The 27,977-nt window shown below is 32.0% G+C and overlaps 1 protein-coding gene and 1 pseudogene across 2 annotated transcripts; both read left to right on the top strand.

The window, feature by feature from the left end:
* Nucleotides 1-201: 201 nt before the first annotated feature.
* Nucleotides 202-3,416, top strand: LOC131046259 (alpha-galactosidase-like; annotated as a pseudogene).
* Nucleotides 3,417-21,637: 18,221 nt separating this feature from the next.
* Nucleotides 21,638-25,154, top strand: LOC131046262 (alpha-galactosidase). 2 transcript variants are annotated; one of them, XM_057979948.2, is made up of 15 exons: nucleotides 21,638-21,746; nucleotides 21,884-21,942; nucleotides 22,469-22,525; nucleotides 22,613-22,647; nucleotides 22,730-22,833; nucleotides 23,013-23,088; nucleotides 23,313-23,371; nucleotides 23,489-23,554; nucleotides 23,658-23,741; nucleotides 23,846-23,910; nucleotides 24,108-24,190; nucleotides 24,282-24,372; nucleotides 24,459-24,508; nucleotides 24,604-24,744; nucleotides 24,915-25,154. In XM_057979948.2, the coding sequence occupies exons 1-15, from the start codon at nucleotides 21,658-21,660 to the stop codon at nucleotides 25,008-25,010; spliced, it is 1,155 nt and encodes a 384-aa protein (XP_057835931.2). In that variant the 5' UTR covers nucleotides 21,638-21,657; the 3' UTR covers nucleotides 25,011-25,154. The 2 variants fall into 2 exon arrangements, with proteins under 2 accessions (XP_057835931.2, XP_059065327.1); XM_059209344.1 differs by lacking the exon at nucleotides 23,489-23,554.
* The last annotated feature ends 2,823 nt before the right edge of the window (nucleotides 25,155-27,977 follow it).

Here is a 27,977-nt window from a genome sequence, read left to right as displayed (position 1 = left end):
TCTAACAGTAAAAAGAAAGAGACATTGTTCTAACCACCAGATGGCGAATCTAATCGAGTTCACATTATGAAGTTGTCCACAAGGGTTTAAACGCAGGAATATGCTCAACACAGTTGTTCAGGTGAAATGTAAGGTGTTCACATTCAGAATCAAGATGCTATATATATCACCAAGCTTCTCTGTTTGGAGCACATTGCAAACATGAAGATAATATGGGTTTGGGTTTTCTCTTTTTTGTGCTCTCAAGCAAAATCAGCTCGTGTGAGAAGCAGAAATTTAGTATCCAATGGGCTTGGTCAGAGGCCCCAGATGGGGTATAAAGTTTCTGAAATACAAATACCCACGACACAAAATAACCAAAATAAGAGTAGATTTGTATAGAAATTTTATCATTTTTTCATGCATGTATATAGACTTATTCATTTATTGATGTAGTTTTTTCATTGTTTAGATTCAATAACTATAATCATTTCCCATGCCATAACATCAATGAGCAGATCATTCGTGAAACAGGTACCCTGCTATATTCGATAATAAATAGCATGTCTGAACTTCTTACCATGCAAAGATTGAGTTAAGAGCTAAAACAATGCTGTAATCTGAATGTTCTGAATATCATTATACATCTATTGGCCTCTGAAGTTAAGCATTGTCACAAGGTCTTATGCTTTTAGTTATGGCATGGTACAATTGGTCCTGTATATTTAGGACTTCAGTAGATTTCTAGCACTGTGTTATGATTGACAAAATATGAAATAATCTGGTTATTGTCTATCTTTATCATACAGCTGATGTAATGATATCGAGTGGATTATCCAAGCTGGGTTATGAGTATATTAATATAGGTCAGCTATATTCTACCATTTCTATTAGATGTATATATTTTTTCTTAGCACTTAGACCAAACTAATAATGTTAGTCTGGTTGTGTCAATTCAGATGACTGCTGGGCCGAGCTGAACAGGGATGATGAGGTAAATTATGTGAATAGAAAAGAGGGCTGAGAGTTGCTAGAGTTACATATTTAATGTATTTTGATGTACTTAAAATAATACCCTTGTATCTGATCAGGGTAATCTTGTTCCCAGCGCTTCTACATTTCCTTCTGGTATAGAGGCATTGGCAGACTATGTTCACTCCAAGGGACTGAAGATTGGAATATATTCAGATGCTGGGTGAGAAAACAAAACACATACATCCAATCATTAAGTAACAATTATATAAGCTTGGCAATTTATTTTGAAATTAGAATTGCAGTAGATTAGTTTTCCACCTTAGGAGTGGTCAATAGTTGTATAGATAGCACAGCTAGCATCTCTTTGATTTTAAAAAACACTGCTTTTGAATCTAGTTGTTTATGGAAATGGCTATTTAGTCATCGGGATACATGATAGCATAAATGGCTGGATGTTACATAATTGAAAATTTGACTTTTCATTGACAACAATTAGTGTTTTTCAATTAAGGTGACAGTACAATGAAGAAGATACAAATGATCTTCATCAATGAAAAGTGAAAAGTTCAGTTATGTAACATCTAACCATAGATGCCATGATAATCACTGGACTTGTTTTACAGGATACAAACATGCATGAAAACTCAGCCGGGCTCACTTGGGCATGAAGAGCAAGATGCCAAAACTTTAGCTTCATGGGTATTATGCTGCTATCATTAGAACTGAATTTCTGTCTCATTGCTATGAGTTTTAACTAATGTCACCTTGGATGAAGATGCTAGGACAGATTTTCTTTTCCCCTTTTTTTGATACTGAAGGGGGGAAACCATTGAATAATGAACACGCAGGGAATAGACTATTTGAAATATGATAATTGCAACAGTGGGGGCGAAGATACTAAAGAGAGGTAAATGTGAATCTTTGCACTAATTAATGAATGGTTTTAGATTTGTGCGTGGCTTTTACATTTAGAAAATTTGTTGACAATATCAGGTACCAAATAATGAGGGACGCTCTTAACAAGGCAGGGCGCCCTATTTTCTATGCAATGTGTGAATGGTAAGCAGCACGCCTTCATTCATATGAATTTAGGTTTTAATGGTTCAATATCAAGGTATTCAAAGCCTTGATTTTAATATGGTTATATAAATTTTCAGGGGTCAATAGGATCCTGCAACTTGGGCTCCGAAGATTGCAAATAGTTGGAGAACAACAGGAGATATACATAATAGTTGGGCAAGGTAGGTATCATACATGATAAGCTCATGGTTATCCTTTATTAAAAATATCACACTTTTCTAATATATTTTAGTGATCAAAGATGACACTTACAAGGAATTGATTATTTTCAGTATGATATCTAAAGCTGACCAGAATGATAAGTGGGCTAGTTTTGCAGGCCCTGGTGGATGGAATGGTAAATTAAATATTCAATTTTATTACAATAACATTAAATTATAATGTAACATTCAAGCTCTATTCTAATTTTACTTACTCCTAGATTGATGAACCAGATCCTGACATGTTAGAGGTTGGGAATGGAAACATGACCACAGAAGAATATCGATCCCATTTTAGCATATGGGCTTTAATGAAGGTCACTGCTATGCAAAAGGGAATATATAATTTTATAATGAGTCTGGTTTGAATAGTTTATTTTATTGTCATTTCAATTGTATTCCCATTTGCAGGCACCCTTGCTTATTGGTTGCGACATGAGGTCTATGAGTGATGATACTTTGGAGATTCTAAGCAATCAGGAGGTCATTAATGTCAACCAAGGTTAGGAATATAACTATTTTAATATCAAATATTTTCAGCAAATTTGAATTGTGTCTGTCTTGAATTATTATTTTTTTATTTTCTCTATGTAGATTCATTAGGTAAACAAGGAAAGAAAGTGAGCAAGGAAGGGGACCTTGAGGTATTTGAAATATTTCTAATGAAATTGATGAATTCTATATCTAATTTTATCAATTCTATATTCAATTTTCATATTAATTTTTATTTAATTAAAAGATTAATTATTTATTTTAATATACACATATATAGGTATGGGCAGGGCCATTGTCAAATGCAAGAGTTGTAATTATTTTATGGAATAGAAGCTTAAAAAGTGCATCTATAACTGCAAAATGGGAAGACATTGGTCTTCCTAATGGAAATGTTGTTGAGGCTAGAGACTTGTGGAATGTAAGAACATTTTTTTATTGTTTTTTTAATAGCTAATCAAATGTTACAATGAAATTCTTATTATCATAATTAAGATAAATGCCATCAACTATTCCATATGTTTAGAGTTTACATTGAATTTCTTTCATATTAGATTTTAAATTATAACTTTGATTTTTTTCTTGTTGTTTCAGCACTCAAATCTTTCGGGAAGTTTTCAAGACCATATAACATCTACCGTTGATTCACATGCTTGTAAAATGTATATTTTAACACCTTCATCAGGATAAGCATTTTAATAAACATCTTGGAGTATCAATTAAATAAATGAAGAACAATTGTAAGGATTATTGTATAGATTTCAATGATATGATTTTCCTTCAATATGATTCCAGAGCAACATACCAAGTATGTCATGGTTTAGAGCACAGCTATAACTTTCTATGAAATACATTATTTTATTTTAAACTATGCATTATTTTCTATTTTGTACTATGTTAAGACTAACAAAGGTATTTAATGGTGATGACAATTCTCTCAAATAAAATTGTGTGACATTGAGAGAAACTTGTATGTGAATTTATATTGATCTACTTTATAATTCCATATCAATATTGAGAACTTTTAAAACAACTTTTAGGTAAGTTATGCAGTTCATTCTAATAATATCATACGTATACGATAAATTGTAAGTATATCATTCTAATTATATATTTGATGTTAGTCTAGTTTGTTAATTTGTAGATAATTTTTGTTTATAAAGGGCATATTTGGTTTTTCAAAAGTGGTCCAATATAATACTCAAAACTAATATGAAAAAATATTATAAAAAATTCATAATTTATTTTTATAGTATTCATAGTGCACTACTTGACATTGATGCACTACACATGCATGCACATGTGATGTTACAAAGTCAGAGGACACATAATATTGAATCTAGGCGAGGACAAATAATAGTAAACTTAAGTCCATAAAGTGACAATGTTTATATGGGGACTAGTCTTGTAAGGTTCCAAAGGAGATGAAAGAAATTGTGTCTAGCCTCAATATTTAATGATTGTCTAGCCAAAATATATTTTACTTAGTAATGGTATGCTAGAAGCAAAAGTTTATATTGTTAGATCAAGTATTAAGGTTTAAGGTTCACAATTGTCTTTAATTTAGTTAAAGAGAAGGCTCATATAATGTGAAATTGCACGGGGTGTGATTTATGGAATTACATACGTAAAGGAATCTTGATAAGGCCGTACATAGTGTATACTACTCCACCCCAAAAGATACCTATATGGACAAGAGAGTGGTGATTGTGGTAATTAGATCTAAATAATGGCTAGATGTACCATTCTTAATGTAAAAGCCACCACATCTCAAAGCCCAATAATAATAGAAAAATAAATCTAGGGTCATCTAGTGCTATAGAAAAAGAAACAAAATTTATAGAAACCAACAAAGTAGCTACCACCTAGAGGAAGCTAGTGGAAAAGAGAGTAATCATAGAGATGAGTGAGGAAGAGGAAGAGGAAATTGAGATATTCTTGGTAGGAGAAAGAAAATGTGTTCTTGAGTCACCACTCTGAGTAAGGTCTCCTTCTCCATCCTCATTTGAAATTTATATAGAGGAGCCTCCAATTCACTCTTCACCTTAAAATCCTTCATCCCATAAATCTCCACTTCCATCTACATTAATTCAACCTTATCCTCCAAAAGAGATTTTTTCACATTAGTCTCCCATTTCTTTACCTCATCCATCTCCACCCCTTATCCCTTCTCCTCCACATGAAAGCCTAGTCCCTTCACCCCAATACACTGAACAAGAAAATCAACCAGTTGATGGTGATGAGAAGCTTGGAGGGAATCTACAAGAAGATAATGTTAAAAATATTAACATCTTGAAATCTAATTCTAAAATATTAGAATAACATAATCAATAAATTTTCTCAAGATACTACAAGAAATGGTATTGACTCCTCAGTCTCCTTCTACCCACCTCGAGGAGAAACTTCAAGTACCACTATTTGGTTAAATAATGTATTAAAAAGGAGTTAAAGAACATATATCTAGGATGATAATGTTCATATTTTTAAATTATAGCTAAAGTATTTAAGGCCCAACCAAGTATGAAAAGGGCTAGAAGATTATCTTGGATGAATGAGGAAATAAAGTAGCATAAGTTGCTACCCCATTGTGGATAAATTGAAGCACAATTGACACCTAAGGATCTTATTCATTGTAGAAAATAAATCTAGGAGAAAAAATATCTTCAATTATTTTTTTTCACTATTCTTGAGTGAATGAAAAAGGATGAGAATATGAAAGAGGAACTAAAAGCTCAAGTGGAATAGTTAGCCTCTTGCATCAATCATTTGGCTATTGATATTGTTGACCAGCTATTGTTGTAGAAGCAACATTAAATGAGGATGCTCAACATCCACTCTTTGAGGTATCCTATTAGCCAGTAAGAAGTAGAGAGGGTGTATACAAGTCCTCATAGATAGAATAATCAAGGAATATTTGTGAGGCTATCATAACATCAAATTTAAATTGAGTTTAAAATTGATGAGGATCTATATTGGGATGAATAGCTCCCATTTTTACAAATACCAAGAGACACTACTTCTATTGAGTTGGCTAAGTTAATGTTTTAAAAAGAAAACTACGAATAGATAAAAAAGTGGTTGGTAGCTAGCAAGTTGAGAATAAAGATAGTCACAAAGTGTAAGGACAAGATAAATAGGAAAAGGAGTTCAATAAAAAAGGTAATGGCCAATATTGATAAGTTTATTTATGGCCTTTCTTGCATTTCTAGGACACTCCTTCCTTGATAGAGCCAAGTACAAGGATTATTAAAGAGATTACACATTCATTGCATTAGGAGTTGTCTAAGGAATCTATTGATATTATGATGAAAATCAAGGCCATAATACAAAAGTTCTAAAAAGAGTTGAATGATTTCAAGGAGTTGCAAGATATGTTAAAGAATTGAACTTTCTCGCAAGGAATAAAAATAAAATATCACAAAGGACTAAATCTTAATGATATAAATGAAGCAATCACAACTTTCCTAGAGCATTTTCTAGGTCCAACAAGATAGAACAAAATAATGATAATCGTTTATTTCAACACTTTCATTTATTTATTCTTTTAAAGATGTAATAAATCAACACTAGAGTTGATATTTTTAAAAGAGGCATTGAATTTTTCCACTTAGGTTGTATTGGTAATGAGTCCTAGGATAGATTAGTTTGCCCAATGTTGGCTTCAGTTAAACTATTTTTTATTTAGTGTTCCAAGGTGGTTACTTATGTCTCCTTTTAAGGCTCTTTTAAGGGTTATATATATTGTATTAAATAGTAATCTTATAAATTTTTCTATGTTTGAATTTTACAAAATTTCAAATCAATCAATGGATCATGCTTATTGTTCACAATCCATATTCTAATCTTGGTGATGCATATTAATGCCTATTTATTTATTTAGCTAAATTTAGTAAATTGGTGAGACTTATATTTTACTAGGTTATTTATAAAGTTTGTGTCTCAGATCTATGCATGAAATATGGTGATATGATTCTTATACAACTTGAAAATATTATATTATATTCCTTAGATGCTTGCATTAATGTTGTCTATGACTATGTGAAGTATTAATCATTGTAATAATGATTTTTGAATGCCATCTCTCCATTCAAATAGGATAAATGAAGTGAAAGTTATCCATTTTCTACATTGCATTGATTCTTTAGATAAAGTTTGAAAATATTTCTAGATATTTGCTTTGAATCCTAGAAATTAATTATTTCTTAGTACATCTAAAAAAAACTATTGATTATATATGTCTGGATTTTGATTTACCAACAACTACCCCTTACTAAATTAATCATAGACCATTCTGCTATCCAACATGGTCAAGATCTTACTAAAAATGAAACTTGGAGTAGAATTTATTGATTTTCAAGAGGATTAATTGATCTATCATTTACTTACAGTTGGTTTAAATGCTAAAACCAACATCAAGACTCACAACTAAATCTCAATCATATATTATCTCTTCCAAAATTATATAAGGGTAAGTGCACCAAAATGGTGAACAAAAAGAGGGGTATAAGTGGATACCATTTTTCTGAAATCAACTAAACTTGAACTTGGAGGAGCAATTTGAGACACATCCACTCAAAATTTGAAGATACCCAAAGAACAAAGATTGTAGTACTATGAATCTAGTTTCCAAACTACTTAAGTTTTTTCAAAATTGAGTAAGATTAAGGGGGTCAAATATTTCACGCACATGTTTTTTTCAGCAAAACATAACATAGTGTCTAATGTGCACATCAAAAAAGTTATAGTTGTATTTATTATTTTGAAAAAACCTTTGGTAGAAAGATAGTTAAGAGTCAGAACTAGAAGTTGTGTATTTTTAAAAAAAAAATTGTTATTTTTTTTTTACGATTTTTCAAAGTGGATGCATCCTAAAAAATCAGGTACTTATTCGTTCGCGTCACATAAATTGCACCAAAATAATTATTTTTTTAAATGTAAATAATTAAGTGTAGAACAATAATATATAAATTTTTTTCAATTTTGAACAAGTAGTTTAAAAGTTATTAAAAAAATGTTACATGTTTGTCTCTTAAAACTCGTGAGACATTGGTAAAAGAAATTCAAGATTAATATATTAATGTTTTTCAAACTTTTAAAAAATTATATGGTTAGAAAACTCAAAAGATGGGATAAATTATGGTGGAAGTTTTACAAATACCCACTTGATAATGTGTAAACCTGATGACGATGAAGTTGAGAAACCAGATTGGAAGATGAAAACACATAAAAAGGAGGGAAGTAACCTGGCTCTTAAGCCTGAACCTTACTATCCAAGCCTAAGTACAAGGCAAAACACATAAGAGGTTTTCTTTTTTAAGAACTCGTATTGGGTTTTATTTTTTAAATAACACGTATGGGTTTTTATTCTTTATAATAACGCGTATGGGTTTTATTTTTTATAGTAATAGGTGTGGGTTTTTATATGTATAATAACACGTATGAGTTATGTTCTTTAATATGAACATATATGTTAACATAGATATATTCATATATATAATTTGATATATGTAAACATACATATATTCATATATGTATACATCTATATATTCATTTATGTAGACATACACATAAATTCATATATCGATATCTATCTATGTCTCCCTCCTCTCCCTTCCTTCTCTCTCTCTCTCTCTCTCACACACACACACACACACACATACACACACACACACACACACTCTATCACTCTATCTCCCCCTCTCCCTATTCCTCTCTCCCTTGCTCTCCTCTCTCTCTCTCTCTCTCTCTCTCTCTCTCTCTCTCTCTCTCTCTCTCTCTCTCTCTCTCTCTCTCTCTCTCTCTCTCTCTCTCTCTCTCTCTCTCTCTCTCTCTCTCTCTCTCTCTCTCTCTCTCTCTCCATATTCCTTTATCTTGAGCTCTCTCTATCTCTCTTAGCCTTATCTCATCTCTCTCTCTCTCTCTCTCTCTCTACCTCTCTCCCTCTCTCTCTCGTGAACCCCCATCTCTCTCTAAACCTCCCTTCCCCCTCTTTCTCCCTCCTCTCCCTCCCCCTTCTCTATCTCTCTCTTTGTATAGTGTGAAAAATGAGATTGGGTTTTGGTAACTATAGACTCTTCTTTTCTCTTTTTATCTATAGTGTCAAAACCCTGTATGGGTTTTTGTGACTATAGATGTTGCGATTATCTCCCTTTATCTTTAGTGTAAATATGTCATATGGGTTTTTGTCACTGTAGACTCATATGTATAATGTAAAAGTTGTGACCAGGTTATTGCAACTATAAAGTTTGCATCATTTTATAGAGTCAAAATCATGATTGGGTTATTGCCACAATCGAACGTTGCAACATTCCCCCTCTTTGTCTATATTGTCAATACTCCGTATGGGTTTTTAATAATAAAAATGCGAATGGGTTTTTGTCACTATAGGTGATTTTTTTCATTTTAGACTGTAGGAATCGAGTATAGCACCCCCCTATAAACTGCAGTGCACTAGGTAATCTTTTTAATGTGACTGATGACACTAGCGTGACACATTCTCTGGTACCATGTGGGATGGGGGGATACTAGAACTTGTGCTTTACCACTAGAAGTTCTCACCAATCAAGCTAGGTCCCCAGCTCCTTCACTATAGGTGGTTTCATAATGGTAAAAAAAAACATAACTTTTGGTGAAGAACCCACTGTAACTATGTCTTCACCCATGACATTCTCAAACAATGGATGATGAATTTTGTTTAATATGATTTCAAATGCTTGAAATGCATTATTAGTTTGATTTTTCAATTTTTTTTGTTTATTTTATGCTTTTGTTTGTCAAATTCAATGATTTTCATAGTTTTATGAAATGTTTTGTTTGTTTAATTTGTATAATATTTACTAACATATATGATGTTATTTAGAACAATTCATATTCATGATGGGAAGAAACAAGTGAGGAACCATTGAATCACAAGAGGTAGCAAAGGAAAGGTAGAGGGAGCGCATGAAAAGACTACATTAACTGAGGAAATTGGGAGAATAAGGTATGCCATCTACACCAACTCGATTACATGGATCAAATGAATCAAATAAAAAAAAGAACAAGTGATAATCAATGATCAAAGTAATGTACTTAATGCAAGCCAAGAACATGCAATATTATTAACACCTCCTAGAATTATTTATAGAAAACCAAAGTATATAATTGGCATTGATGAAAATATTTTGAAGCCAATGCCCGATAAAATTTCCCAACACACTTGTCAAAGAATGGATAATAAAGTATGGAAAAAATATTTTGAGAGCTTAATTCAAACCACAAGATTCCAATTAATTGTTGAAATGATAAGAAATATGAATTTTATAGAGATATAAAATTATTGGCTTAAGATCATCTGAAAATAATAATGAAAAAACTATAGTAAGATATCTATTTGATGTGTATCAAGCAATTGGTTCAACGTCATGATCTAAAGATTCAAATGTTACTGGACGTGTTCTTACATCAATCATAGTGAGAAAGCAAACTAAAAAGTCTCATTTAATAAGAAAAACAAGTAAGTTATTAAGATAAGTAGAACAACACTACAACATGCCTTAGGGAGGTGTGACAAACTTGAGGATCCTAACAATAATTCTCTTTGGGCATTTTTCAGGTACCCTTCCATAAAAAGACAAGGTTGTTGTTGATGTATTAAGACAATTAATTGAATTTTTTTGGCATGACAACACAAGAGTTTCACCAAATCAAAGAGATGTTGTTAAAAGGAGAATTGGATCAATAAATAGCGAGCCACATCTAAAAAACTTTTTGGATATGACTCAAATAAAAATTTATGAGAAATGACTCAAACATATCCTCAAATAATAATTAGTCAAAGGTTTTTTGAAATGACAAAAACCTTTTATGTTAAGATAAATCATGTACAGACTACATATTGTTGTAGTATGTATATTGAATTTTTCATACATTATGATATATATCATCATATATGTTGTTCTTTGCACAGTAACATTTTTTTGTAGGAATGTGGCATACAAGCACCTCCAGAGTCATCGAGAGATTTTATTTGAAGTTAATTATGTCAAAGAGATGATGACTGCACCTTTTATAACATTATGTGTTTGAAATATTCATGTGCTACATGTGGTAGTTTGCAAAGTTGCAAAGATGTATACATTTAGAGAGTACACATGAAACTGGAAAGACACTAGTCTCTTATGGAAAATTCAAGTAAATCACATATGGGGTTAAAGATGGAAAAGAGTTGAAGAGATGTGAGTTGGCGAGTCAAGATATACCTGGTGCACAATTTATGAGTATTTTTGAGGAGAAATTATTTTATGACTACATAGAGCATGGTCGCTGGATGAGAAATTCAAGATATGTAAAGATACATTTTCTCTTGTTACCATTGTTTCTATTGTAGATTTTATAGAGAATTATACGTCACAACCTTAAAATGAAGTGCAATCCCAATATTACCACTCTCAAGAGGTAACTATTTTTGTACACATAGAATTTATGCATGCACATGACAGCATGGAACATGATAGAAAGATAGTAAGAGAATATCACTTATACATAAGCGATGATCATAATCATTCAACAGAGTTTGTGCAAGGATGCTTCCGACTCTACTATGAGAATTTAAGGGAAAGGAATATCAGGTAAAACAAACACATCACATGGTCGAATAACCAAACATCATAATTCAAGATTGCAAGGATGTTATATTGGTTGAGTAGGGTGCATATGAGGACCAGTGTACATTTTTTTTGGGAATTTAAGTGAGGTTGGACACAGAAAGAGAGAGAACGATGGTGTGGGTGCATGTGTAAAAAGAGCCCTTGCTAGAGAAGAACTAAAGTATGAAAGTGGTGCTAATTTAATAGATGCAACAACCATTGTGCAATGGTGTACCTCGACAATGTGATCAGGTAATCAAGCTAATTCTACTATTTCTATATATTTTTGGTTGATATGTGAATCTGATGTTGCAAGCTATGTAGATTGTTGTACACTTATAGGATCAAGTGACTTTCTCTCATTTTGAAGCTTAGATGCTTGTAAGATCCCCAATTATTTATACTAGACAAATTATATATTTTTGCTCATTGTGTATGGATTTTTTGTGGGATGAGTGTGAGTCATATGAGTGGGTTGATGGATGGTCTTACAGACCTTTAGTTCCCATTGATACATATCAACTTCCCAAACCACAATAGTTGAACCCGATGGAAGTTTCCATGGATTTTGACCATGTATCTGACATACTACAACCAGGTATTGTTACTTGTTACTTAGTTATTGTACTTGATTTTACACTAATTTAGGTACTAATTTACCATTCAATAAAATTTAGGTCATGTGGATGGGGTTACTATTGATGAAAACAATGAAGAAGGCATGGATTAGTTTTTGTGTCGTTGTATTAAGGCAAAAAAAATTTGACTTCCACAATCATCGATGGAGAGGGTATTGAGTACCCAACATGGTCTGTTGTGGTAATAGCAACATGGCTTAGAAGGTACCCTATGAAGAAATATGATGTTTGGTTGTTCAAGGACTTCGACATGCACAAACATATTCTTCATTACTCTAACCAAGTGTTATTGTAGTGAATATACAGTTAATTAAATGTCGTTGTAGACCGCCCAATAAGAATTTATGGAAAGTTTGTGAATCTGACCACGAGGCAATACTTGACACAATAAGGGTTAGAGATGATCCATGAGGTTCATTAGATTGATTCTACAAAAGGGTAGAGTGATTTTGGAAATATTGTATATATCCCTGGCAGAATTTTGCATATAGATGGCCATGAGCTGATTTGTACCTATTTAGATGTCAAATTTTGTATACAGATGACATCCATGTGAGATAATTTGTATATTTAGAGGCCAAATTTTGTGTATAGATGACCACGAGTTGAATTTTATGTATTGAGAAACCATATTTTGTATATAGGTGACGACCATTAGATGATTTGTATGTATTTAGAGGCCAAATTTTGTGTATAGAAATCCATGAGTTGATTTGTACATATTTAGAGGCCATGAGACGGTCTTGAGTTGATTTGTATGCATTTTGATGTATGTATAGAGTGATTTTGGAAATATTGTATATATCCATGGCAGAATTTTGTATATAGATGGCCATGAGCTGATTTGTACCTGTTTAGAGGCTAAATTTTGTATACAGATGACATCCATGTGAGATAATTTGTATGTTTTTAGAGGCCAAATTTTGTGTATAGATGATCATGAGTTGATTTGTATCTATTGAGAGGCCAAATTTTGTATATAGGTGATGGCCATGAGCTGATTCATATGTATTTAGAGGCCAAATTTTGTGTATAGACGACCATGAGTTGATTTGTATGTGTTATTATTTTCTCAATGTGCAATTCATGCATTGTTATTTTGCAAATGTGTAATCCATGTATTATTCTTCTATCAATGTGCAAAGAGATGGTACTGCTTTGGTAGGGCGTTGAATGTCAGGGCGACCTGGGGACCTGACCAGGTTATGCCTAGCATAAAAATGCCCACCTAGACACGCTCGTGTTGACGGTTCATGGTTATGACAAACAATGAGATTTACCTTATCTTGCAACTTTGCATTGCGCGCGACTGATGATATTTGCATCAATAGAAAAAATGTTTCCCTAAATAAATGGCTTTGTTTCTTCAAAATGTGAGAGAGGTTATTGTAGAGGGGCCTACCATGACCCTGTGGTTCAAACAAATCATTCGTACATGCTACAAATTTTGAGAAACAACTCGTCAAATTTCAACATTTTATTGAACTTAGGGAACTCAAGAGATAGCACCACAATGGTAGGATGTTGAACGTTCAAGTGACCTAGAGACCCAAGTAGGACCATGCCTAGCATAAAATGCCCACTTGGACACGCTCACATTGATAGTTCATGGATACGAAAAACAAAAAGAGATTTTCCCTATCTTGCAATTTTGCATTACACGCAACTGATGATATTTGCATCAACAAAAAAATTGTTGCCCTAAGAAAATGGCTTATCTCTTCAAAATCAAAGATAGGTTATTGTAGAGGGGCCTAATGTGACCTTGTGGATTCAAACGAATCATTTGTACATGTCGCGGATTCTAAGAAACAACCTGTCAAAGTTAAAACAAAAAAAATGAACTTAGGAAACTCAAGAGATGTCACTGCGACATTAGGGTGTTGAACATTCGGGCAACCTGGAGACCCAACTAGGACTATGCCTAGCATAAAAATGCCCACCTAGACATGCTCACATTGATGGTTCATGGACACGACAAATAGAACAAGATTTACCCTATCTTGCAACTTATATTGACAATTTTTCACAACTATTGACAACTATTGACAACTGCTGATAACTTTTGATATCTATTGACAAGTTTTGATCTCAATGATCATAAAATTTGGTGAAGTTGCCAAAGGCAACCAAATTCAACACTTGGAATTTAGATAATACCAATTGTCATTCATAAGTTCCATTCAATTTCAACATCATTAATCCATAACATGATAATTTTTTTATAACTCAACCATTCATTGTTGAATATACATTGTTTATAAGTTGTTCAAAATATAACCATTGTTATTGAAATGAATATATATATATTGTTCATAACTTAAGAATGCTTAAGATGTTAATTAATTTTTCATAGTATGAAGATATGCACACAACAAACAAATTAGATCGAATATCACCTTTTATATATATCCAAATGTAGAATAAAAGCTTTACAAAAATGTGGCATATGTACCAACTCAACAAAATGTACAAAAAAGGCATATGTTCCAGCTCAATAAAATGTACCAAAATGACATATGTGCTAAATCAATAAAAGTTTTACAAAACTATGACATATGCCATCTCAAGATCGATATACAATAGGCACAACTAATAGTATATAACTCTAACAAATCTTATAGCTGTGGTGGATCATAAAAAATGAGCCTATTTGAAGTAACGTGTGGCTCTGTAGATGTCTGCACAACATGCTGCAAAAGTTGTGGAATCCGTACCCATGCCCATTATGAACAAAACCAGTTATAACCGTAGTCCATGTGATCACTTTTGGCATTTAAACCGTTTAATTTCATATCAGGGAAGAGCTTCAAAGCCTTATCACACTGCCCATTTGCAGAATACCTTGCAATCAAAGTATTCATTGTAACCACGTTTGGCTTCACTAGTCACACCTGTTGTTTGCATTTGATCAAAGAGATCCAATCCATCATTGAGAAGGCTATTTTGAGCATATCCATATGCTTGCAGATTGCTGACAAGGGTGAATGCATTTGGTTCCATGTTTGCTAATTGCATTTCACAAAATTACTCCAACTTCATGAGACTACAGTTGCAACTTGACTAAACTCATGATTCCATGAATCAATGTCCCTGTATCAGCATTTTAAACTTTCCTTTTCACCCTCCACATTTATGGTCAAGCCTTTGCATAGCCAGAGAGATGCCCAACGAGACCACTAAAGCAAAATGGGAATTTTTTTTGACTGGGGCTGATACTTGTCTGCCTAGGTGCTCCTGCACCAAACACTCTGGGTAGGAAAATTTTGTGAGTAGAACTCACCAAATGGAGTTAGATAATATAATAGGATTACCCTTCCAAGATGTAAACATCCTTCATCGAACTTCATCACTATGTTAAGTATATCAAATCACTTATTTTTCTCCTCTTCCAACATCTCGCCGGAACAACCATCACCCTCCTTCCATGACTCTACTTACCACTCTTCCCTCCTCTTGTGGATTTGCATCCACCATTTACTGTTCTCCTTTGTGATATCCAATCCACCACTATCTAACCCTAAATAACCTCTGCACTATTCTCCTCTTTCATGGATTTCAATCCACCACGAACCGACCACCTCCACTAGTGCATGATAATCAAACAACACAACATTAAATTATTAAATGATGACCATTATGAGTAAATTGAAATTGAATTTATTTTATTGACAAATCAATTGAATATTAAAATCAATTGAAATTGAATATTCATTAATATATATTAATTAATGTAAGTGAATTCCACGTGCAAAATTAATAAATAAAAAGAAAGGAAAACATGTGAGAAAAACAATGTAGGATTGGAATGGGTATATACATTGGGTTTTTCAACCTAGTTATAAAGTAATCCTTCACAAATATATCTTTGAAACCTTCTTTTGAGAGAGAGAGCTCCCATTCTACATTTTTTTTATTACAAATACACAATCTGTAATACTAAGAAATGTTTATAAATACCCTATGTACATGTGTTTTTGGTTTATTTTATTAGTGTTGATAAACTTCCTTAGCTTATTATATGGTCCCAATGGATATCTTTGAGACCTTCTTTGAAAGAGAAAGCACATTCATCATTTTCTGGATTGGAAATACACTATGTAATCTAAGAAATGTCTGTAAATATCGTACAGACATTGTTATAGATATATTTCTGGTGATTTATTTTAGTTGAGTTGATAAACTTCCATGCCTTGTTATGGCCATAATATTTCTTGATTATTTTAAGATGAATATTGAGTACCACTATATCTTTTTGAATAATATCAAATCACTTATGATTGTGATTTACAAACTTTTGCCTAAAAGACAAAGAATATACAGAGTTATAAATTTTTGTTGTCCTAATGATAATGACAAAGTTTATGCTTAAAAAAATTTATGTCAAAGAATGAATGCAATGCTTCCTTTGTGACAGATGATTGATCCGATGTTGGAAGCCAAACACTTTTCAGGGCAAAAAAATAGCCTTTATTAGGTCATGAAAATAGGGAACACATTGCACAACATTGGCCATGGTGGTGGCAGATGCAAAGTTATATGAGTATGTTATTATCAAACCAGTCCATGTTAAGATTTAGATTAAGGCAAGCTAGACAAAGAGATTTGAGAAACTAAACAAAGAGTTGAGTCAAATGCAAAGTTATATGGTAGAGATCGAATGGTATAAAGAATGTTCTAAGAGGCATTATAGCTATTATGATTCTTTCAAACAACACAAGGAACAACGAGATCAACATGTAAATTTGGCTCGTATAAAATTGGAAATTGTTGAAAAGGAGGAGAAGCATGTATTACCAAGTGAATTTAGATACCAAAATAAATGGATCAATGCTATCACAACATATAGAAGACTTGTATCATAAACCTATTTTTTTTGTAGCATATAGAAGACTTGCCAATTATAAACTTAATTTTTGTATCATCATACTTGTCAATTTATTCACTCTCAAGCTCTTCCTTACGAACATGAGGAGTTGGTTTTTTCTTAAATAATTATCAATTTTGTTTAGGAAAGCAAGCCTATTTTCTTGGATGAAGTTAGTTTGTTATGGTATTTTGTTCAGTGTTTTGTAAGAAAATAAATATAATTACTTTGAATATTGTATTTCTATTTGGAAATATTTTGGTTGAGAACTACACAAAAAATATTTAAAATAAATTGTTTATTTTTCTAAATACATTTTGGTTGAACACTACACAACAAATATTTAAAATAAATTGTTAGTTTTTTAATACATTTTTTATATTGTCTCGAAAGAGACAATAGTTGAGATCTTAAGACATATTGTCTCTCAAGAGGCAATATGATTTTAATCCCAACTATTGTCTCTCTAGAGACAATATGTCTTTAAATCCCTATTGTCTCTAAAGATACAAATATGAAATTGTCTCTACATACAAAAATATTTTTGTTTTATACTGTTTTTATAGAGACAATTTTTTAAGATGATAATTTGAGACACTCAGGACAATAGATAACTTTTTTTTTGTCTCAAATTAAGACAATTTGCTGAAATATTATCTTAAAACACCCCCTATGTAGTAGTGTAAAGTGTTGATCTCTAGGTTCTTAAGTCATTTCACTTATCCTCAAATTCTCAAGAGTGTTCTAATCAAATACTTTTATTATCCCTTTCATAGTAAGATCTTTATGTATTCACAATTTGTGGTTGTCATTTATGAAATGATATGCATGTATTTTTTATTCGTAGTGGCCTTACCTTTACTATTTGGATTCTTAGGATAATTTGATGTTAAAGTGAATCCATTTGCATATGGAGTTATAGATGTGGTCATTGGAACCTTCAAGGTTGTGGTGAAGTGTATCTTTTTTGGAAATGAAATTTTTCTTCAAGATTATGGTAATAATTCTAGATCACCTTGTTTTGATGTGTCTTTCTCATGGTTGGTGTTTCATAGCTAAACATATGATCTTTTTCTTTGTAGTGTACCCTTCACTCATGGTGGCCATTTCAAGTACTGTCAAGTTTTTATGTATATATGTTAATCTTTTGTTTCTCATTCTCTAGCTATGGGTGTTATGATGACTAGATGCAATGATATGATAATTATGTTGCTTCTCATGTGATAGTGTGTGATGAGAGTAGCTTTATAGTATTTTAGTTTTTCATTTATTAATGGTATTTGATCTTCCTCGTTATATTTTTTTCATCTCCTACCCACCATTTAACCTATCATGCTTCTATATAGATAATTCATATTCAAATGAAGTTTAAAATTTTTACTTATGCATCCCCGTTTGACACTTAACGAGGTTGCATTTAAAAACACTTTAAATTTAGTTCACTCTTACTTTGATTACTTGGTAATTATATTACTTCTTTAGGCCATTATATCGATCTTTCATGGTAGATTATCATTCAAACTTTCATCTTGAGCCCTATTCATAAACTAGTTGTCTCACTTATTTCAATCTCCTCATCATTTTCCTAATAATGAGTTTATTTCTCTTTTATATAATTAGGCGTGACCTAGGATGGTTTTTTTATCTGTTTCCTAGTTTTCCCATGTCTTTGATCATCCTTACATTTTGTAGTTATGACTCGGGTGTAGTTATGAGCTAGAATAGACACGTCCTAGGTTGGTTAGGTACATGTGTTGTATCTTGCATAATCCTAGCTAGATCTATCTTCCTTTTAGCATGGATTTTCTAACATAAAATTGTACGTCTCACGATCGCCTTAAGAGATGAGCTAATGTAATTTGAAACTCCCCTCCAATGTCTATATATAATTGAATGTTAAACATTTGCAGTTTGAAAAACTAAAATGATTTTGACTCTTAGTTGTAGGATACCACTTGGTGGTTTCTTGCTTATATTTTTTTCCAAATAATATGTAGTTACATAGAAGTTTTGTGGTTTCTTTCTTATAATTGTTTCCAAATAATATGTAGTTACATAGAAGTTTTTACTATTATTTGTATGTATTCTTATTTCATTGGATAGAGATTTTTGTAACAAGAAAATATAATCTTTTCCTTTCTAAATTTATTGTGTGGTTCTTTTGCACTAATGTGCACTATTATGATATTAATAAATTCCATATGTAAATATTTATCATATCGAAAACTAGCTAATGTAAATTAAATTATATAAAGTCATCTTCAATTAGATAAATTTTGTTTAGAAACTGCTAAATGAGCTAGGATAGATACTAAATTTGAATGATAATTAAATCTATGGAATCAAGACTTTATCCATTATGGGGGGGCTATACAGTTTCCTTTCCTTCCTATGGTGAGATACTTGATTGTATATACATGATGTATGCAATCCTTAGGGGGTATTAGTGAGTCCTCTTGGAATCATCTTGTTGTTTCTTTTCTCTCTTTTGGAGAGGCATTTTGTCCCATTGTTTTTTCTCCCTTTCTCCGATTTGTGAGAGATTCCATTTCATTATAATGCACTTTGATTTGTACATGGATACAAAAGATGGTTGTGTAGGTGCAACCTATTTTGCATCTTTCTTTCATATTGTATAGTAATCTACTTCCTAAGTTGTAGTTAAGGGGGGGTGTTGGAGTAAATGAGGTTTTGTCATTTTAATATGCTTAAATTTTACTTAGGCAGCTGACACTAGTTATAAGTTGCATACTACATGATATATGCACATGTATTTAATATTTATTATTGGTAGTTACATATTGATTTGTTTCTACCTTATCACACATGTGCTATTTATATAGGGTGTTTGTACATGTTTTCTTATCTTAATTCACCATCATTCATTGGTTAAATAGCCTTTCTCCTGCATTGTGAAGGTTTGTGTTTGTAGATTGTTGTTCCTAGGTCGAGTGGTTTCACCAACACCATCCACCATTTAATCTAACATTCTTCTATGTAGTTAACTCATATTCAAATGGAGTTTAAAATATTTACCTTTGCAACCCCATCTCACACTTAAAGAGGTTTTATTTTAAAAGGTAAACTATAAATCTAGTTCACCTTGATTCCTTCTTGGTAATTATATTACTTCTTAGGGTCATTATATTGATCTCCGATGGTAGAGTATTATTCAAAATTTCATCTTGAGCCCTATGCATAAATTAGTTGTCTCACTCATTTCAATATCTTAAATTGTTTCTTAGTTTTCTTATGTCTTTGATCATACTTACATTTTTTTGTTATGAGGGTGTAGGTTGGATAGATACATGAGGTCTATCTTGCATAATTCTAGTCAAATCTCTCTTCCTTTTAGCATGGATTTTCTAACATAAGATTGAATGTGTCTCATGGTCTTCTTAAAGATGTGTTGATGTAATTTAAATTTCCCCTCCAATTTCTATATATAATTGACTTTTATACATTTGTTGTTTGAAAAGTGAAAATGATTTTGACTCTTAGTTTTGGGATACCACTTGGTGGTTTCTTGTTTCTAATTTTTTCAAATAATATGTAGTCACATATAGGTTGTTACTATTATTTGTAGGTATTCTTATTGCATTGGATAGAGATTTACGTAACAATTAAATATAACCTTTTTTGAACCCTAAATGTACTACATGTGTTATTTGCACTAATGTGCACTATTACGATATTAACCAATATCATGCATCTATATCTAAGATCCAATGCAAAGTAATGCATATTGAAGTACCTAAAGTCATCCTCAACTAGATAAATTTGATTGGAAACTATTAAATGAGCTAGGATAGATACTACATTTGAATGGTAATTAAATATATGATATCAAGACTTTAAACTACGTAAATGCTATGGTAGAATATTGAAGAATAGAAACAAGAGGGTCAAGGTACACCTATAACAAAATATAGAAGTTATGAAAGTTGTTAAAAATATTATTCTACACCTCACTACAAAATATGGGGTGTTTTGTCAAAAGTGGTGACCAACTCCAAAGATGGATCTTCAAGAATGGGCAATCGATGGGATTATACCATTTTTGGGGTTTATGTGGACTTGGCTCATGCTCCTTCTAACTAATTGGAACTTATGAAGACATAGTAGATGAGGGATAGTTAGAGGAATACCTAGAAAGGATCAATGCAGGAGAAGGAAATAACAATAATGAATCTACCTAGTCAATTATGTAATAGGGTCTTAATATAATAATAAAACGAAGATGATATCGATATAAGATAGTCCAAAGTTTTCAACATCAAAAACTATAAATTAGATTTGAAATTAAAAAAAAAATAATCTACTAATTGAAAAATTGAATTAAAACTCAATCAAAATTATTATAGACGATAACAATTGTCTTCAAAACTTTTCAAACATCATAATCTATGTTTCATTACTATCACATTTCTCTTTTATAATAAGATACCACATCACATATTGCTTCAAATGTGCCCATTATTTCAAAACATAGTGGACACATTATTTTGGAGTCATCTTGTACAGGAAAACATCGACGCTCAAAATGGGGATCCTCGTTGGGGATTAGATTTGTATAAGGTCGTCTTCACAGCCTCGTTTTGTCAGCTTGCCCTTGTCTTATATCCGATTCCATGCCGAATATATGAAATGTCATTATCCATTTACAGAATTATATACACTGGAATCAGCTAAAAAACAGCTGTATAATTGAAATCCAAAGTCTTTTCTAAGTAACCATAACTAAAATTTGCTTGCTATATTAGGCCTAGAATTTCTCTGTTTTGAGGGCACCGCAAAACATGAAGATGATATGGGTTCTTTTTGCACTTTTGTGCTATCAAGCAGAATCGGCTGGCTTCAATGGGCTTGCTCAGACGCCTCAAATGGGGTATAATGTTTCTCAACTGCAAATTTGCTGAAATAAACTTACAAAACCTTAACTAGTACTGAAATTTATCATTTGTTGATGTATGTATGTACACACTCTCTGATACAATGACTGATATGTTTCTGTTCTTTGTTTAGGTGGAATAATTTTAATCATTTCCCTGTTGGGATTAATGAACAGATTATTCGTGAAACAGGTATTATTCATACTTTGATTCTCAACTATGGTGTTCTGAATTTCTTACCATGAGAAGATTTAGCAACAATAGTAAACTATGAATGTTATGGTAGTTTCTGCATTAGAACCATTGTTAGTGGTATAAGACTATAACAGAGTTTTTTTAATAAATTTCGAGATTATCAATTATAAAATAATATTATATATTTTTTAAATTGATATGAATTGATTAAGTGGTTTCTAAGTTGAATAAATGACTTCTTAGTCGAAAATGTTAGAAAGGTCTCCTTTGTGACCTCCCCTGAACTCGAAACTAAAAAACTTGAAACGCAACAATCAAAAATAAATAAATAAAATAATATAAAATCACATTCTTAAAGTCCATATATAACAAAGTCCAGAACATAAAACATACTGTTAGATAGTTAATGCAGTAACAGGGGAGGAAGAGGATCTGGATCATCCGATTTCCCATAGTCATGGTCGTTTTGATTTATTACTGATTTTGAAAGAAATAATTATATTGATCTGTGTGCATCATACAGCTGATGCAATTATCAGCACTGGATTATCCAAGCTGGGATATGTGTATGTGAATATAGGTCAGATATACAACCTTTTTCTATCATCTGTATATATGTCTTGACCATTTAGCTATTACTAATGTTAATCTGGTTGTGTCAATTTAGATGACCGCTGGGCCAACCTGGACAGAGACTCTCAGGTGCATAATCAAGAATTGAGAATTACTAGAATTACATTTCTACTTTTTGATGTAATGAAACTCAAACCCTTTATCTGGTCAGGGTAATCTTGTTGCCAACTCTACTACATTTCCTTCTGGCATAAAGGCACTGGCAGATTATGTTCATTCCAAGGGACTTAAGATTGGAATATATTCAGATGCTGGGTGAGCAGATAACAGAAGAATATTAGCGCTAACAGATATATGTTAACAACATTGAAAAAGTTTTGAAATTGGAAAGACTCCAGAGACAATTATTTTCAGAGATTAAATGTAGTCATTAGATTAACAACTTATTCTATATGCATTTGTGTATTCATCTTGACATTAATCTGATTTCTCAGAAACCAAACATGTGCCAAAACTCAGCCAGGCTCTCTTGGGTATGAAGAGCAAGATGCCAACACTTTTGCATCATGGGTAAAATGTTACTATCATTAGAATTAAGTCTTTTATTAGTATGGGGATTTTGGAAATGGTTATCAGGTCGTTAATGTATATTAATATATAAGTTACTTTCATACATCACAATTTATGGGGAAATAAATATTGAAAACTAAATAGCCGTTTGCAAAGATCTTAAGATATTTAATTGAAAATTTAATAATACTAAAGAGAAAACCCATTGAATAATGAAAATGCAGGGAATAGACTATTTGAAATATGACAATTGTCATAATGAGGGAGTAGATACTAAACAGAGGTAAATGTCATGGATGTGTAAGTTTTTATTTGATATTTACAGCTATAAAACATGTTGAAAATATATAAATCTGGCTCTGCCTTTACTGATAAAAAAAAAACATGTTGAAAATATCAGATACACAAAAATGAGCGAAGCACTCACCAAGACAGGCCTCTCTATTTTCTATTCATTATGTGAATGGTAAGAATAATTTCTTTCATCATATAAGATGCATGTTGCAACTCTAAAGAAAATATCCTAAGTATCAGGGTTTTATTTCATAATGGGTGTAAAAAAAATTCAGGGGCCAAGAAGACCCTGCAACTTGGGGTCCTAAGATTGCAAATAGTTGGAGAACTACAGGAGATGTACATGACGACTGGGACAGGTATTAGACATATATGGCAGTTCATTGTTATAGATTTGATAAAATGTCTATATATATTTTACAATAGAAAAATAATTCTTACTAGCTAAATTTCATATTTACAGAATGACATCTACAGCTGACAAGAATGATAAGTGGGCTTCTTATGCAGGCCCTGGTGGATGGAATGGTAAGTTTAAACATCTAATGGTGTTAGGATAATGGAAGAATATGATACAACATTCAAGCTCTTTCAACATTGATATATGATACAACATTATAATACAACATTCAAGCTCTTTGAACATTGATATATGATGCCAGATTATGATACAACATTTAAACTCTTTCTATATTGATAAATGTTAGATTGAATTGATGTATCAGATCCTGACATGTTAGAGGTTGGGAATGGAAAGATGAGCACAGAGGAATATCGATCCCATTTTAGCATATGGGCTTTAATGAAGGTGATTAGCATGCAAATAGGAATACATACATTTTGGGTTTGTTTTGAATGTTTTATTTATATGGTCATTTCAATTGTACTCTTATCTGTAGGCACCCTTGCTTCTTGGTTGTGACATAAGGTCTATGAGCCCTGAAACTGTAGAGATTATAACCAATGAGGAGGTCATTCAGGTTAACCAAGGTTGGGAACACAAATATTTTAATTTTTTTTTTCTATGAAATCTCTCTTAATGTGTTGATCATATTCTTTTTTGGGCCTTTCTCTAGATTCTTTAGGCATACAGGGAAAGAAAGTGAGCAAGGAAGGGGACCTCGAGGTATTGAAACTCTTATAATAAATTATATGAAAGTTTTATTAAATTAAGATTTTGAAGTTAAATCAAAAGAGTGGATTTTTTTATTATTTATACAGGTATGGGCTGGGCCATTGTCAAATAAGAGATATACTTTTATTTTATGGAATAGAAGTCCTGAAAGTGCTTCTATAACTGCCAAATGGAAAGATATTGGTCCCTCTGATGATAGTGTTTTTAAGGCCAGAGACTTATGGAATGTAAGTACATTCGACCCACACTCTTTATTCAAATTTAATTACAAATTTCTATTATAATAGAATAATTATTATCGTATTTAAGTTATATTAATTTTTATTTGACATGTTTAGAGTTCAAATTAAACTAATTTTATGTCAAACATATCTTTGTGATTTTTATGTTGTTTCAGCATTCAGATCTTCAAGACACATTCCAAGGTAGTCTAACATCAACAATTGATTCACATGCTTGCAAAATGTATATTTTAACACCATCATCTAGCTAAGGCTTCCATTGAAATGCTTTGGAGTACTAAAGCATAGAATAATTGTGATGTCACATCACATCATTGACTTGTATGATTTGATCCAATGTTGTTATTTAGTAATATGTAAGTTAATGTTGTTTACATAATTGAATATTTATGTAAGTTAATGTTAGAAGAAGATGATGACATTTTAGATGAGATGTTATAGAGTTTAACATCAATTTAAAGAATACAAAAAGACAATAATAATACCAAAGAATAAAATTTTAATATAAATACTTATTTGTAATTCTTTCTATATAAAATAGATTCATCTTTTTAGTATTCTAATCAATATTAAACATCATATTTGGTTAAGTAATATTTCATAGACATTTCTATAGATTTAATATTGCATCAAACCTTTGTTGTTTTTAAAACTTCTACCTCTTCATTGATGGTCTATACTCCCTAGTTGTCTACATTCTTAATTTGTATATATCATAACTTCGTGTTTTGCTTCATATACCTATGAGATTTTCTAATAGAGATATTTATTTTTAAATTTTTGAAATTCAAAAGTTTATCGAAATAGAAAATCTTGCTTATTCATTAGGCTTTCTCCTATTAAAAACTTCTATAGTACAAAATATTAAATACATTATATATATAAGGTTATTATAAATAACTTTTTTCAATTATCTAAATTCCACAAGTTGTAGGTTTATTTTTTGAGATCTTCAGTTTTTTATGAGAAAAATTTATATGCACATTATATGTATACCATTTAAAATATGTAATAATCAAAATTTAAAATTTATTATCAACCATGTGTATAGTAAAAAGGCTTACTTGTTAGGTAGCGACAAAAGTGAGTAATAGGGATTGGATTCTCATAACATGAAGTTCACTTGGTCCATTATTGTAGGTAGAATAACAAACCTATCAAAACCAAACATAAACTACAACTTAACAATAAATTGATAAAAATATTAACGCTACACTAAAAAATGTTATGAAAATTTGCAATGCAGAATTACGTAGAGAAAACAATAAATACTAAACACATAGCTTTATATAGAAAAACCTTGTTAAATTATACCAAGAAAAAAACATAGGCAAAGATCTTTCAAATCATATTTCTCGTGAATTTTAATAGCTACAAGAATCTTAAAAAGTATAGAAAAAAACATGACTTTGCATAGCATAAGACATTGAAGTTGCAAAGTATTAATTAAAGACAAATTTCCAAAAAAAGAAAGTATGACTCATACAACTACTTAAACAATTGTCAAAATGTTGAAAATAGTAAGTCCCAAAAAAATGGCTTCATTAGGTAATGCTTTCAGTTTTGTGGGGCACTACAACCAACCACCTACAATCCACGACCTTCAAGTCTCCAACCTGAAGTTTGGTCCTTCAAACAACTACATTGGGCGTAAGCATGACACACTAGCATGGTACCCCATTTTGACTACTTGTTACTATATATGGTGAAAATGGATACAATAATAACAATATTGAAAGGCTAAATGAATCCAGCCACTAAACCCTAGCTTAACAACAACAAAGATCCACCATAACATATGAAGATTACCTAAGACAATGCAAATAAAACAAAATCACAAAGATTATACCATCACATGTCCAATAGGGTTTTGATCTCCATTCTTCCTATCTCCATTGATCTTGCTTGATATATTTGCTCTCAGATTTTTATGTGCACAAGAGCTCAACAAAGAACGGAATGTGGTTGCAAGTAGGATCGTAGTGTAGTCAAGTAATCATTAGGTCATTAGGGTTTGATAATGAAGAAGGCATCTTCTTAAATAGAAGACACAATAAGAAATGGAGGGATAAGATTGAGAGGTGTTAAAAGAGAGGTCGGCTAGGATTAGAGGGTAGGTAGAAGAAATAATAAAATAATGAAAGAGGTAGGTAGTGTAGGAATTAAGAAATGAATGACATGTGTCATGTGTAGAAAAGGCTAATGAATTAATTAAATAAATAAAGATTTATTTAATTAATAGAAGAAATGGGATAATTAAATAAATTAAATATTTATTTAATTTAGGAAAGGGATAATTTAAATAAATAAATGTATTTATTTAAATGAGAAATAAGGCTAGAAGAGGATAAATGAATTAATTAAATAAATAAAGATTTATTTAATTAATAGAAGAATTAGTTCTAGATAATTAAATAAATAAAATATTTATTTAATTATACATGACAATTTTGGGTGTCTACATTTTGCCCCTCTTTGAGACAATGCGGCTTGTCGCGTTGTTTCAAAGAAGATAAGATGAACTGATATAGAGTTGCCCCAAGATGGGAATGATATGCCCCCTCAAGAGATTGGATGAAAATGTCTGAAAAGATCGCAGACAATCTCTCGATAAGAAAGACAGGATAGAATGGACTGACCGAATAAAGTGACAAAGTCACAGGATGAAGAAGACTGACTCGGGAAATGAAGGCTAAGGCTAGGGTAGGCTATAAGATGGACCACGGGCAAAAGACATCCTCATTGTCATCTACATCTTCACGAGATCAAAGTGCAGAGCGAGAAAAGAGCAGCAACAGTCAGCAGCGATGGCTTTCGTACACAGATGCGACCGCGTTCGACGATTTCAGAGGCCAGCAGAGGCAGGAGAGCCGGTAAGTACCACCAAACCTCCTCATACTTTGACGCATTTTCTTTTGTCACTAATGCATGCTAGTTAGAGCAATAAATGCGCTTAGGAATAGGGTACAAAAAAATGCAAAACCGTAAAACCGCATCTGCGTTGGTGCCAGGCGCGTCTGTGTCCGCCAGGCGCGTCTGTGTCCGTGCCAGGCACGTCTATGTCTGGAACCGCGTTTATGTCAAATGTGGGCGCGTCTACGTCCTACAGGGGCGTTTGTGTCTCAAAATCGCGTATATGCAAAAATTACGCATGTTTATGTCATACAGGCGCGTCTGTGTTGTTTAGGCACGCTTGTGCAGTCTGTAGGCGCGTTTGT

The sequence above is a fragment of the Cryptomeria japonica genome, chromosome 7 (assembly GCF_030272615.1).
Source record: "Cryptomeria japonica chromosome 7, Sugi_1.0, whole genome shotgun sequence".
Taxonomy (NCBI): Eukaryota; Viridiplantae; Streptophyta; class Pinopsida; order Cupressales; family Cupressaceae; genus Cryptomeria; species Cryptomeria japonica.
The sequence above is the reverse complement of the archived record's forward strand: the minus strand, read 5'-3'. Positions and strand labels throughout refer to the sequence as shown.

Bases quoted from the DNA above. Each gene is read 5' to 3' on its own strand.
- LOC131046262 (XM_057979948.2), top strand. From the start codon at position 21,658: ATGAAGATGATATGGGTTCTTTTTGCACTTTTGTGCTATCAAGCAGAA. The intron at 22,526-22,612 runs GTCAGATATACA...GTGTCAATTTAG, and splicing joins ATATGTGTATGTGAATATAG to ATGACCGCTGGGCCAACCTG. The intron at 23,555-23,657 runs GTAAGAATAATT...AAAAAAATTCAG, and splicing joins TTCTATTCATTATGTGAATG to GGGCCAAGAAGACCCTGCAA.